A 12,857-nucleotide genomic window follows, 5' to 3' on the forward strand; every position below is an offset into this window, starting at 1 on the left:
GGCTCCTGCTTTTGATGGGAGGCTGGACAATGGTCCTTTCTGATTAAGACAAAAGATGATTCTACAGGAGACACAACTGTCAGCACACCTTGCAAATGAGATCTCTTATGTATTCTGCTGAATGTAACTAAGGAAAAATAAGATCAGAAAGAAGAAAGTTTCACTGCTATGTATTTGCTGACTGTAATTAGGAAAACCAAACGGGCAAGAGGAAATTTCAATCTGGGACTCTCAAGGACATATCCCAAAAGTTCAGGATTAAGCAATAATAAATAAAAGAGCACAGGATCTCAGTCTAGTGCCTTGTGACTCACCTAAATCTTCATCTAGCTTCGTCTTGGGAGGCTCCCATGGGGGTCTAGCAGCTTTGGCCTTCTCTTGCCTGCTCCCCAACTCTTCCTCAAATTTGTCATATAAGTCGCGGAGCCTACTTGTTCCAACTACCGTAGAATCTCCCTTTGAAAAATAAAGGATCAATATTAGGAACTGTATTAATAATAGTCATACCAAAGAGACAATAAGAGCTCACCAGTAACCAAAGATTTGTACTAGCAAGGTGCCATTTTTCAACCCTCGATTTAATAAACATTTTTTTTTTTTTTTACAGACTGATACCAATCACTTGTATTTATTTCAGGACATAATATATTATTTTGACCCATGGACGATACTAAACTATAATCCTGTTAAATATCTATAGGATATTTTATTTTTGTAAAGGTAGGTCTTTAAAAAAAAAAGACAGGTTAATAACATACCAAAATTAAACTGAAAACATAGGTCATTGCTTTCATTCTCTGTCCTAGTGTTAAAGATGTTACAAAGACACACAGAATATCACCCAGCTGGTCTCTTTTGGGGAAGCTATATTCAAATTGACAAAAAGTACCCCTACATTTACAGACACAGCTGTTGTCAAAGGGGTCTTTCTCTGATTTTAGCAAAGAAAAACAGTCCAAATTGTATTCTTTATACTAGGTGATTTAACTAGTATATTCCATGTTTGGCACATGGTATTATTTTTCTCCTACTGGAACAAGTTCTTGTTTTCTCAAAGCCTTTCCCCAACTTTTCTAAAATTAAGCTTAAATATCATTTATTTCAAGACTTCAAAGTAAAATGCTATCCTCATATATACATGTACCAGGTTGGTATATTCATATCTATCCTTTCCAATTTCAGGCTAAGCAAAGACATGCATTTAGAGCTGTATTAATGTATTAAAGCAAAAGACAACCCAACTTAATATCAAGAGAAATTGTGACCTTCCATGTAGTGCTTGATAGAGAAAACACTGATTTTGACACATTGTCTTATTTTATTCAAATAGCAGTCTGCTCACACATGGTCCAAGAACACCCAAATAATAAAGCAAAGACTGGTCTTCAAACATTATAGCCAATGATGCCACGCTTGCCTATGATCTCGCCAACATAAAACCACATCCACACCTCAGTGGCCACCAAACCATTCAGTAGAGCTTCCTTAACTGTAAGCTGTTTGAAGCTACCAGTTTGAGCACTATTGATAATTTTTTTCAAGCTCTGAATAGCTGTAGGGATCTCAGCAGGGGTTGGAGGAACCAGCTCAACCTTGGCATAGTGCCAAAATGTGGCCAATCGAGGCTTCGAGTAAGTCACAGCAGCGCTGACCAGCGCCGGGGCCTTCTCCGCGAGGTTACGGACAAACTGGGCCATGGTTCTAGGACGGAAAGCCCGTCGCGCCGACCGGCCGGCTGAATGTCACCCTCCCGGAAGGCTAATAAACATTTAAAAGCAAAATGCCCAGTGCTGGCAATGATGCTCTGAATCACACACACACATTTATGGTCGACAAAGTCCTCAGGAAAATGCACATTGCCAACATTCAGAAACGTTAGAAAAGTTTATCTATGCTCTTTTGATATAACAACAACAAAAAAAATCATAAACCCCTGAGAATTCATGACACCTGACACCCTGCTAGGGAACATATACTCCTCCCCTACTGAAAGTCACTGATAGTCTATATCCCACATTAATCTAATGAACGCCACAAACACATGCACCCCATAAACACAGGGACACACACACACACTCCACAAACACAAGGTTCTGCAATGCATTCCTAGAGGAAGTGTTCCACTTTTCCCCCCTCTCCTCCCAGGTTGAAAATCACTTTAAATGTCCATACTCTCTGACTTAGTAATTTTCAAAATGTACCTTTCAGACATAAAATGAATATTAAATCATAAAATCTGCAGTTACCCCAAAAGGGGGTAACTGCTGTTCCTCAGCCCCGGCTCATTACTGACACTGGCGATGCTGGGATAGCTCTGACATTCTTACTGTCTCTCTGCCCCAACGCTGCACAAACACAAAGGCCAATATTGGGCTTCTGGTTTATCTGCCTTCCTTCTACACTGGAGTTTTAATACGCCCACAAAAAGGTGAGGGGAAAAATAGAGCTCTGCCTGTTTAAATGCTCTGAACCTCAGTGCCTTCAACTTTGTTATTTCAATAATAATAATACCCATGGCAGCCATTCTGCCATTACTCCTTGCTTAGAGAACCATGATTCCCTTCAGATTTGGGGCAGAAAACTCATGATCTCAGAAGGCAGGCTGAGCCACAGTCCCCCTACCCCTAAAATGCCTCTGTCCTAATCCCTGGAAAATGAACACATTACCTTACATGGCAGAAAGGACTTTGCAGATGTGATTAAGGCTACAGAATTTGAGGTGGGATAATGTGGGTGGGCCCAACCTAATATGAGCCTTTAAAAGCAGAGAACCTCTCCCAATAGGATTCAGAGATGCAATGGAAAAAGAGGCAGGAGATATTCAAAGCACAAGAGGGACTCGACCCGCTGGCTGCTGGCTTTGAAGATGAATGAAGGGGTCCACGGGCCAAGGAATGCACATGGCCTCTAGAAGCTGGAAACAGCCCTTACCTGCCAGCCAGCAAGGAAACAAGGACCTCCATCCTACAGCCACAAGGAACTGAACTCTGCCAACAACCTGAATGGGCAAGAAAACAGGCTCCCTCCAGAAAGGAATGAAACCCTGCTGGTACCTCAATTTAGCCAGTGAGACCCAAGTTTGACTTCTGACCTACAGAACTGTGAGGTAATAAATGTATTGTTTTAAGCCGTGAAGTCTGTGGAAATTAGTTACAGAAGAGATGGAAAACGAATCCGTGGGGAGAACACACGACGCAGTTCTGGGCAAAGTGATGGAAGAAAAGATCCTCAGGCACCCGAGGCTCCACCCAACACTGCCCTCTGCATCTGTGTCTGGACAGAGGTGTGTAAAGACGTGATGCCTGGAGCTGCCGCAGGCATCCTGCAACCGTGGTGGACCCTCCAGAAGACAGCAATGCCAACCTAGGACCCTGCCATCGCTGATCCACTAAATGCACACCGGCCACCACCTCCCTCCAGACAGCTTGTTGAGAAAAATAAACCCAGCAAGTTTAAGTCACGATTAGTCAAGTATTCTTATTTACAGCAACATTCTGAAGTAACAGATGCCTTCTTTCCAGGGATGTTTTAAGGATTAAATGAGATAATCTGAGATTCATGGAGTAAAGTTTCGACACCAAACAGTGCTCGGTATGTGAGCTTCTCCCTCCCTGTATCACGTGAACTATGACTTAAAACCCTGCTTTACTTCATCAAGTAAAATATCATGCCACCAGGAAAGATTTCTCAGACCCTTTTTTCAAAGGCAAGGGAGTCTCCTCTCTAGTTCCCCATAGATAAGGGCCCAGTCCAAGTCAAAGCTATGTTTACAAAATTCCAGACAACTGCTATGCTCTCTTATCTACCCCACTCACTAAACCTAACATCTCCAAGCTCTTCTGTCCTAAATCTGTAGATATCCATTCCTTCACTCATTCATTTAATCAATGAACATTACTGTAGGTCCATCGCATGGCAAATACACCTAAATTAATGGGACAGAGGCATGACACCTATTGGGAGAGAGAAAGAGAAAAAAGAGAGGAGAGTGACAGAAAATAAAATGGAGATGGAAGAAAGAAAAGAAGTGAGCATATGGAGGGCGTGGGGTCCCCACTTCAATGAGGTGCGGCTGCCGAGCCCCAGGAGCCCCATCTCCCACAGCACGTGTGCTGAGTCTCTCGAGAGCCCACCAAAGGCAATGACACCTGCCACGCCACAAAACCAGCAATGTGCTCGGGAAACTTGCTATGGCTACCTTTGGTCAAGGATAGACTTGTAAGAGACAAACTCAATTCTCCCTTGCTTCTCATTTTGAGGGGAAAACACACACACACACACACACAAGGCTATAGATCACAAAAGGCATAAAGCAGCTATGAGTGAGGGCTTACAAAACCACCAGTATTAAGACTAGCAGTGTCATAAAAAGTGCAGAATGCAGAGATCCTTTCATTAACCTGCTGCACTCTTGCGTTTGTAAAGCAGCTTTGGTCTACAGCAGTGGTTCTCAACCGGAGGGGGCGGGGAGGGGTATTCTGTCACCCCCAGGGGACATGTGGCAATATCAGAGGACAGCTTTGGTTATCACAACGAGCAGAGGGTGCTACTGGCCTCCAGTGCGTAGAGCCCAGAGATGCTGCTCAACATCTGACAATGCACAGGGCGGGCCCCGCCACAAGGAATTATCTGGCCCAAGACGCCCATAGTACCGAGGCTGAGCAGCTCTGGTCCACAGCTTCTCTCCTACTTCAGACCTACCACCTGATCCATGGGGTCACTGGAGTAGTAGCTTTCTGAGTGGGTGCATCGGATCCACACAGGCTTAAGGAGCTCGTCGTCGTCCTCCTCGTTTCTGTCGGGCAGCGACTCCTCCGGCTCTCTTTCCTTGACTGAGCTACCATTCTTCTCTTTGCCGGAGCTCTGGTTGTCACTCCATCTGTCTTTTTCTTCCTCCCAACGAGCTCTCTTCTTCTCCCTACTTGGGGAGCGACTTCAAAAGGGGACGAAGGAGGCTAATTATTAAAAATGTTCATCCATTGTAAAACTGTTCTATTTCACCTCTTTAGTTCATTTTTTACCTAAAAGAAAAACGTCATGGCAAACCACCATATTCACCAGTGACCCCCTGACACCAGTCTGGTGACATCAGAATCACCTGAAGTTATTTGTTTAAAAATACAAATTCCCAGGCCCTACCCCAGATCTACTTACTGATTCACAGTCTCCGGGGGTGGGGCCCAAGAATCTGTATTTTTAATAATCTCCCCAGATAATTCTGGTGTGCATCCAGCAGGTTCAGAAGCACCCGGCAAACCATAACTCCTGGAAGAGAAAGATATCTGGGAAATATTTGGAAATCTCCACATATATAGACAATCTCAGCATTGAGCATACTAGTTTTGAATCCTCTACATCCTGCTTTGCCAAGAAAAAAGAAAAATATCTTCACAAAACATGGTCTCAACTTGGCCATAAATTTAGCCTGAGGACCATAATCCAAGAGTGAACCAGTTATACTATCCCTAAGCATCTCTCTGGAAGTGCACACTTGGGTATTACTGCTTAATGAACCACCACTTTGCCTAATTCGAATCCCCACAAATACTAACTCAATTAAAAAGGAAAAAAGCAATTCTATCTCCTTGAATCTCTGGGGCATGAAATTTGCAAAGGCCCAGCCTATGGATGTGCTTGGAGGGAAAAACTTATAGGATAGGTTTTAAATTAAGCCCAAGAAATTCAGGTGAAACCATAAAGGCCTTGAGAATCCAGCCAAGGAGAGTAACTGCTTTATTAGTGTTGCGCTGGCAACCTGATAATAAGAGTCACTATTATCCAAGAAAGTTTACACCTGGGTCAAAGTCACAAATTAACTTTTCCATCAACTCTACCATTCACTCCTGATTTTATGACAGGGTAAGTGTGAGTGTGTATACATCAGGGGGAAAAGGGTGAGTGATTAGAAGGGTTATATATATTACTTATTGAGAAAACTTCCAAATATTACATGTACATCACTAGGTTTGTTACCAGAAAAAAAATGTACTGTGAAGTAAAATGTATATATGTTCACTGTAGAAAAATAATAAAGCATTAACAAAAACAAGACAAAAATCACCTGTAACACCACTCAGAGATAACCACTATATTTCACAAATGTATTAAAAGATACAGATATGTAAACATACAAGTTTTAACAAAAAAGAAACTCTATAGCCTGCTCTCCGCAACTCAGCAGTAAATCAGGAACGTCATTCTACTTCAATACATCTATATCTGAACCATTTTTAATAAGTTCATATTATTCTTTTATATGTATATACCATAATCTGACAAATCTGATCGGTCACTTAGGTTGTTACTATTTTTTTTTTTTGCCACTGTAAACAATGCTACTGTAAACACACTTGGGTTCTCTGCAGACTTGTCAGATTATTTCACACACAGAGTGTGTACTTTTTTTAAGGCTTCTCTACAGATAGGCAGTACCAGTTTAGATTTCCATCAAAACCATATGTGATTTCCCATTTCTACACATCTTGTCAACATGATTGTTTTTAATCTTTTCCATTCTTATGAAGAGTATCTCATTTAATTCGTCACTACTGAAATGACACGTTTCACATTCACTTCTTTTCTGAACATCTGAGTCAATATGCCATGCCAATATTTTTAAAATTAGGATTATAGTCTTTTTTGTTTATTGAAAGAGTTTTTTATTAAACTAATCACCTGTCTGCTGTCATATGTAATGTAACCTTTGTCAGTTTTTTGTTTTCCTTATAATTCTGCTTATGGCTACATACAATTTTTATATGGCCAAATCTAGAGATTTTTTTGTTTCTGTTTCCAGCCTTAGTGTTACGCTTATAATCCTTTCCCATCCCAAGGTTAAATAAATATTTTATATTTTCTTCAGTTACTTTTAACATTAAATTTTTTTACTGTATCTGTCCAAGACCTAAGGTAGAAACATTTTTTTTCATATGGCTTGCTAATTGTTCCCACGTCAGTTTCTCCTCTGATTTGAAAAAACAGCTCCATGATAGATGTAAAATTTTATATATACTTGAAAGTTGTTCAATATTTGTTTCATTCATCTATCTATATCCATACCAAATTGTGCATTATTATTTTTCTTCATTATACTCACTTCTATTCCAAAGAAGAATTTTAGATTACTAAAACTGGTACTTCAACCAAACTTACATTAAAATAGATTTTTTGGAAGGCAGCTATACTCACCACTATACCACCAATGCCGCTAAAAACTACAGCTGTTTTTGGAAGAAAACTGGTGTTTTATAACCCTGTCTTCCACTTCCACTACAGGAATATGGCATGCCCTCCATTCATTTACATCAGCTTCTTTGTCATCTACTACACTTACAATGGGAAGTTTTCTTCCCATTGATCTATATATTTTTTAAGTTTAATAAGATATTTAATTTTTATTAATTTAAATTTTCTGTAGTCAATCTACATTTTTTTCCCTGTTATATTTTCCAAGTAGGTGTTACTAGTATTTAGGAAGGCTATTAATTATAGTATGTTTATTTTATAACTGTCAACTTCAGTGAGTTAATTCTCATGTTTCTTAGCTAATTCTCTTGAAGTTTCCTGATAATATCATTAGCTAATAATGGCAAATCTTGGCTCCCAGTGGTGTGGTTTTGTTTGTTTGTTTGTTTGTTTATTCATTTGTGGTGCTTCCTAAGAGCCTGACACTCTTGTAAGCACCCTGACACACTTAGTCCTTACAAGAATCCTGAGGCAGATATAAACATCCCCTAGAGAGGAAACAATTAGAAATTATATCACTCGCCCACTATCACACAGCTAATAAGTGGTAGTTAAATGCTAATATGGTTGTTTGACACAGACATTTTGACATGTACTAAAAATCCCATCAAATGTTTATTATTATCATCAAGAAACACAGGCAGAAGACATTGTCACCCCATCCCCTTAGGCAGGTATCTTGAATAATGGATGGTCAGGGTTGTCTATTGTGAACAACAATTAGTATTCTTTTCGTTCTTTCTTTCTTTTTTTTTCTTTTTAACACTTTGAGAGGGACATTTCAGAACAGGAACAAAACATCTTTTTTAGGTAGGTGTCTCAGGAATTTCAAATTTCAAAATCCAAACTCGAAATTGTTTTTTAACAAGATGCTATATTACAACTATGATAACTCTCCCTCCTTTACAGGATTTACATCTGTAATTTTTATTTTCTCATCTACTGCATTAGTTAGACTCACAGAATCCAAGTCTCTGCCTTCTCCACAAGCTACTGGGCATGGGGAAGAAACCAGCAGACTGAAGAGATTTCTAGCACAGCACATTAAAAACCATCAACCTCAGACGGGTCCTCAATGATTTCCACCAACACAGTATCTTGACTTGTTTCCTATCCTCATCCCCTCCTTCTTCTCCTCCTCCTCAGGCCCTTTTTCTCACTGAACAAACTCTTCCCAGCTGACCTCGTCTAATCCATGGCATTTAGTATTTCCAGCTAGGATCTCTTTTCTGAACCTTGCACCTCTGTGTCCAAATAACTACCACACAATTCCATCTGGTTGTCTCACAGATTCTCAAATCCCACTTGCCCCAAACTGAACTCTTTCTTTACCTGTTTCTGAGTGTTCCCAGCCCTCAAAGGGGAACACCAGACCTCGATGATGACTGCTGCCGCCTCTTCCTCACGATCAGTTATCAAGTCCTCCTGCCTCCCTCATCGATCTCTCAATTACCTCTACCTTTCCCCATCGCCACTGTCACTGTGCCGGTCTAGGCACAATCATTTCTTCTGTGGATTACTAACAAAAGCCTTCTAAACTCATTTCCCTACCTCGAGGCTTGATCCTCTGAGACCAATTCTCCATACTGCAACCTTCACACCTGCTCTCTCTCTCTTCCCCTACCATCCCCCTTCCCTCATGCATTCCTACTCATACTCTAGGTATCAGTAAAATGTCAATTTCTCTGTGACTACCCTAAACTGAGTTATTGACTGCTGTGTCCCCAGAGCAACATGTAATTAATTGCTCTACCAAAAGCACTTCTCACAGTACTTAACTTTCTTATTCCTGAAAAGTGGGGACTCTTGTTAATGACTATATCACCGCACCAGTACAATACCTGGGACACACAAGGATGCAATGTTTTTCGTTTGCTTGTTGATTTAGCTATGCATCAGGTGACAGTGGTAGGCAATTGGGCCCCCTTGTCTTTATTTAATGTGGGTCCTCAATGATTTACAGACCCCTTTTAATGTGTATGGGAAGGTCTATAAGGTTTCAACATTGAATTTGGCTCTTCTGAGATGGTATCAATCATGTTCGTCACGAGATAATGTTCTCATCATGTTAAAGAAGTCTGCTTATACTCGAGGTTTACCAGTTTCTACTCATAAATGGATGTGACTTTATTTTATATATCTAATAGGCAGGTACTGAGATAACCCTACAGATTCTAACACAAAGGATTACAGTTACAAATCTCCTAATATTAACCTATCTTCCCATGCAATCTTGGAATAATCTCTCAATTATTTTAACACACAACTGAAAACTTGCTAATATACTAATCAGTATTTTCATATCCCTATTCATATGAGATTGTTTTGTGGTTTCTTTTCATTGATTAGGTTTTGCCATTTGGATTCTCCTGGTATCACAGCACGCGCTGAGCTTTCCTTCCATCTTCATCAGTGTTCTAAAATAGTTTAAAACTTTTTTGAAAGTGGCACAAATTCACCTTCTTCAACTTTTTTCCATGGTTATCAGCCTATTAAAATTTTCTGCTTCTTGTGTAAGGTTTGCAATTTTTGTTTTCATAGAAAACAACCCATCACATCCAAGTTTTTAAATCTCTCAAATAAAATATCTGTACTTATACCAACATACAATAATTTTTAAACCTCCTTCATTCCTGTAATAATACAGGAATGAAGGAGGTTTAAAGTATAATTTCTTATACTTAATGGAATGTATGTATTTCTTTTCTTGATTTGCCACTTTTTAAATTGTACGGCCTTTCAAAGAAATCTTGCATTTATTTACAAATATTATTATAGTACTTCAGTTCTATTTTCTATTTCATTAATTTCTTTTATCTTTAAATCCCTTTTTCTGCTTTTCTTATACTCTACCAATTTCTAGAGTCAAGTGATCAGATAATAATTAGATATATAGTTACCATTTATTTGGCACTACTGGGCCCAGTTCTAAGTGTTTTACGTGTATTATCTCAATGACCCCTCACCACTCAATAAGGCAAGTATAACTGTCCTTATTTTAGACAAAGCCACTGAGGCTTAAAAAAAATTAGATTACTCTGCTCAATAACAAAGTTGGGAAAACTAATAATTGACCCCAAATCTGTCAGATCCTAGAGTAGTGTTCTTAATTACCATTACATAAGACATGAATTTTAGTTATCGATATAGAATTGGTTACATCCTGCAAGTTTTGATTTGCAGCAATCTCAATGTCATTTTTCCAAATAAGGTGTGACTGCAGTTTTGCTCTTTTTTTTGGAAACAAGTAAATTTAAGAGCATAATTATGAATTTTCAAGGTTTTTCTTAAAAAACCTTGAATTATTAATGTATAGTTTTATAGCAACTGAGGTCAGAAAGTGGGCCATATAATTTCTAACTTTTGGAAATGTATCAAGATTTTCCTTGTTCATTCTCAATACACCTTGAAAGTAAAGGTTTTTAAGTAATTGGCTACTTTAACTTTTCACAGGGCTCTTTGGACAGACTCTCAGGCTGTTCTTAAGACCTGGCTGATACTTTGCACAAGCACAAAATTTGAATTCCAGGAGATAATCCTATGACTTCTACCAGTGTCAACTCCTTGCTTACCTTCCAGATCTCTTATACTCTTTTTTGTAGGACCTTTCCAGAGACGGTGATCTTCGGCTGTCCCGGTGCCTGTGTCTCTCCCGTTCCCGCTCTCTTAAAGGAATTAATACACAGAGCTGTTTTCAACAGAAAGACTCAAAACACCATCTCTTTTCACTGAATTCACCTTCCGAATAAATGAACCTCACCTCACCTAAGAATTTTGCAGGCACTATTCACTATGGGAATTTTTATTCATCCTTCATTTATTAGAGGATAAAGGAGTGTTTCACGTTACAGAAGTTAACTAACTTGGACATTTTTTGCTGTTTTCTTAAAAAAAAAAAAGAAGTCATACTTAATACTGAGCAACAAAGGGAATTTTATCATAATCTTCTCTTGAGACCTTCTAACCAGCCAACCTTGATTATTTAACCTAAGAGGAAAACTTCAAAGGATTCAACTGTCTATTGTAGAACACTCTTAATTTCATCCATCAAATATACACCAGTTAAAGCTTTTACAGTAAAGATTAGGACAAGGGTCTATAATGAAAGAGTTCTAAACTCTTATAGGTTATAGGCCTGAGGTATAGTTCTAGCCATCACTAATTGTCATGAGACTCTAAGTCACTTTACCTTTAAATGCTGTCTTCATCTGAAAGAAAAACTCTAAATGGAGACACTGAGTTTACTCAGTGTAAAACTAGAATGTAGAGTTTGAACCTGCCAATGTGACACCAGAATTTAGTAATAATAATAGTAATAACTTCTGAGTCTATTTAATAAGTACAATGAGATCTGAAACAAAAATCGGAACGCCAGTGTGTTTATATCAGAAATAAATCTAAGGGAAATAACTACTAAGTCTTAGAATGGGGGAAAAAAATGCTATATTAGTCTGAGTCCAGCAAGAAGACTACAAAAATGTCTGAACTCAAAAACATCTCCCTCTCCCTGCACCAGGCTTCCCTGGCAGTTCAGTGGTTAAGACTCCGTGCTTCCACTGCAGGGGGCACTGGTTCGATCCCTGGTCTGGGAACTAAGATCCTATATGCTTCCCATGTGGCATGGCCAAAAAAAAAAAATCCCCCAACCTACAGCCAAACAGAAGAAATGTAAATTCACTGAAATCAAAATTTACAAAACTGATAGAGATCTTAGATATTAAAACAAAAATTGTTTTTTCACCTAAAAATCACCCCTCCTCAAGAAAGACTCCTTTGAATAATACTTTTAACATACACTTAAGCCTCAGGTACACACCAGCTGTGCAAAGTAAAGGAGTCAGTGCTTGAAATTATACATTCTTTACCTGATACACTTCTAAATTTACAGTTTACTTTTAGGCAGTAAATCCCAGCTAGTGAGCGGTATCACATGACAAAGATATAATGTAATTTGTAATGGCATGGCTGCTGAAAAAAATAATTGCCTATACTTCCAAATAAAAACTGTGTTTAGGGACTTCCTGGTGGTTGGGACTTCGCCTTTCAATGTGGGGGGCACGGGTTCGATCCCTGGTTGGGGAGCTGGGGTCCCACATGCCTTGGGGCCAAAAGGCCAAAACATAAAACAGAAGCAATATTGTAACAAATTCAATAAAGACTCTAAAAATGGTCCACATCAAAAAAAACCAAAACAAAACAAACAAAAAAACGCTCAACTTAAAGGATATTCCTAATTTTTTGTTTGTTTTTTTAACATCTAGGGGATAGAATTTTGCATTCAAGAGTGGCATTTCTGATGATGATTACTACCTCTGAGTGGCTATGAACTGAAAAGACCAGTAGGGACATAAGTCACAGTAACATTATATGATAAAGCCATTTAAAGCAAGAAAAACAATGCTTGGGTTATTTTTCCAAAAACTTTTCCCTGTTTGGAAGCATAGTATTAGATACATAACACTAGCTCTCTGATGACTACACGTTGTACTCAACAGGACAGCTATGCGGATTACTGTGCTATAACACTACTCATTTGTGGGAAGCCGCTGCACTGCACCTTACTGGTTGCATCTGCCGCTGCTTCTTTTCCCACTCCCCGGAGGAACCCTGAT

At 39.1% G+C, this 12,857-nt stretch overlaps 2 protein-coding genes across 6 annotated transcripts in view; both read right to left on the minus strand.

The window, feature by feature from the left end:
* The window catches only part of DROSHA (drosha ribonuclease III), a 130,231-nt gene that overhangs the window by 110,920 nt on the left and 6,454 nt on the right, over nucleotides 1-12,857 (minus strand). For 2 of the 5 annotated variants that reach the window (XM_079916365.1, XM_079916364.1), the window contains exons 5-8: nucleotides 10,818-10,910; nucleotides 5,155-5,265; nucleotides 4,702-4,933; nucleotides 315-456 (exon numbers count right to left, since the gene is read on the minus strand). In XM_079916365.1, coding sequence (XP_079772491.1) covers nucleotides 315-456; nucleotides 4,702-4,933; nucleotides 5,155-5,265; nucleotides 10,818-10,910 — 578 coding nt within the window. The remainder of the gene's footprint in view (nucleotides 1-314; nucleotides 457-4,701; nucleotides 4,934-5,154; nucleotides 5,266-10,817; nucleotides 10,911-12,857) is intronic. The other 3 variants (XM_079916368.1, XM_079916366.1, XM_079916367.1) reach the window with 3 other exon arrangements.
* LOC307183622 (ATP synthase subunit g, mitochondrial) lies at nucleotides 1,249-1,744 on the minus strand. The gene has a single exon (XM_079916369.1). The coding sequence runs from the start codon at nucleotides 1,695-1,697 to the stop codon at nucleotides 1,386-1,388; it is 312 nt and encodes a 103-aa protein (XP_079772495.1). The 5' UTR covers nucleotides 1,698-1,744; the 3' UTR covers nucleotides 1,249-1,385.

This window comes from Stenella coeruleoalba, assembly GCF_951394435.1.
Source record: "Stenella coeruleoalba genome assembly, chromosome: 3".
Lineage (NCBI taxonomy): Eukaryota > Metazoa > Chordata > Mammalia > Artiodactyla > Delphinidae > Stenella > Stenella coeruleoalba.

Excerpts from the sequence above, each read along its gene's own strand:
- LOC307183622 (XM_079916369.1), bottom strand. The coding sequence starts at position 1,697 with ATGGCCCAGTTTGTCCGTAACCTCGCGGAGAAGGCCCCGGCGCTGGTC.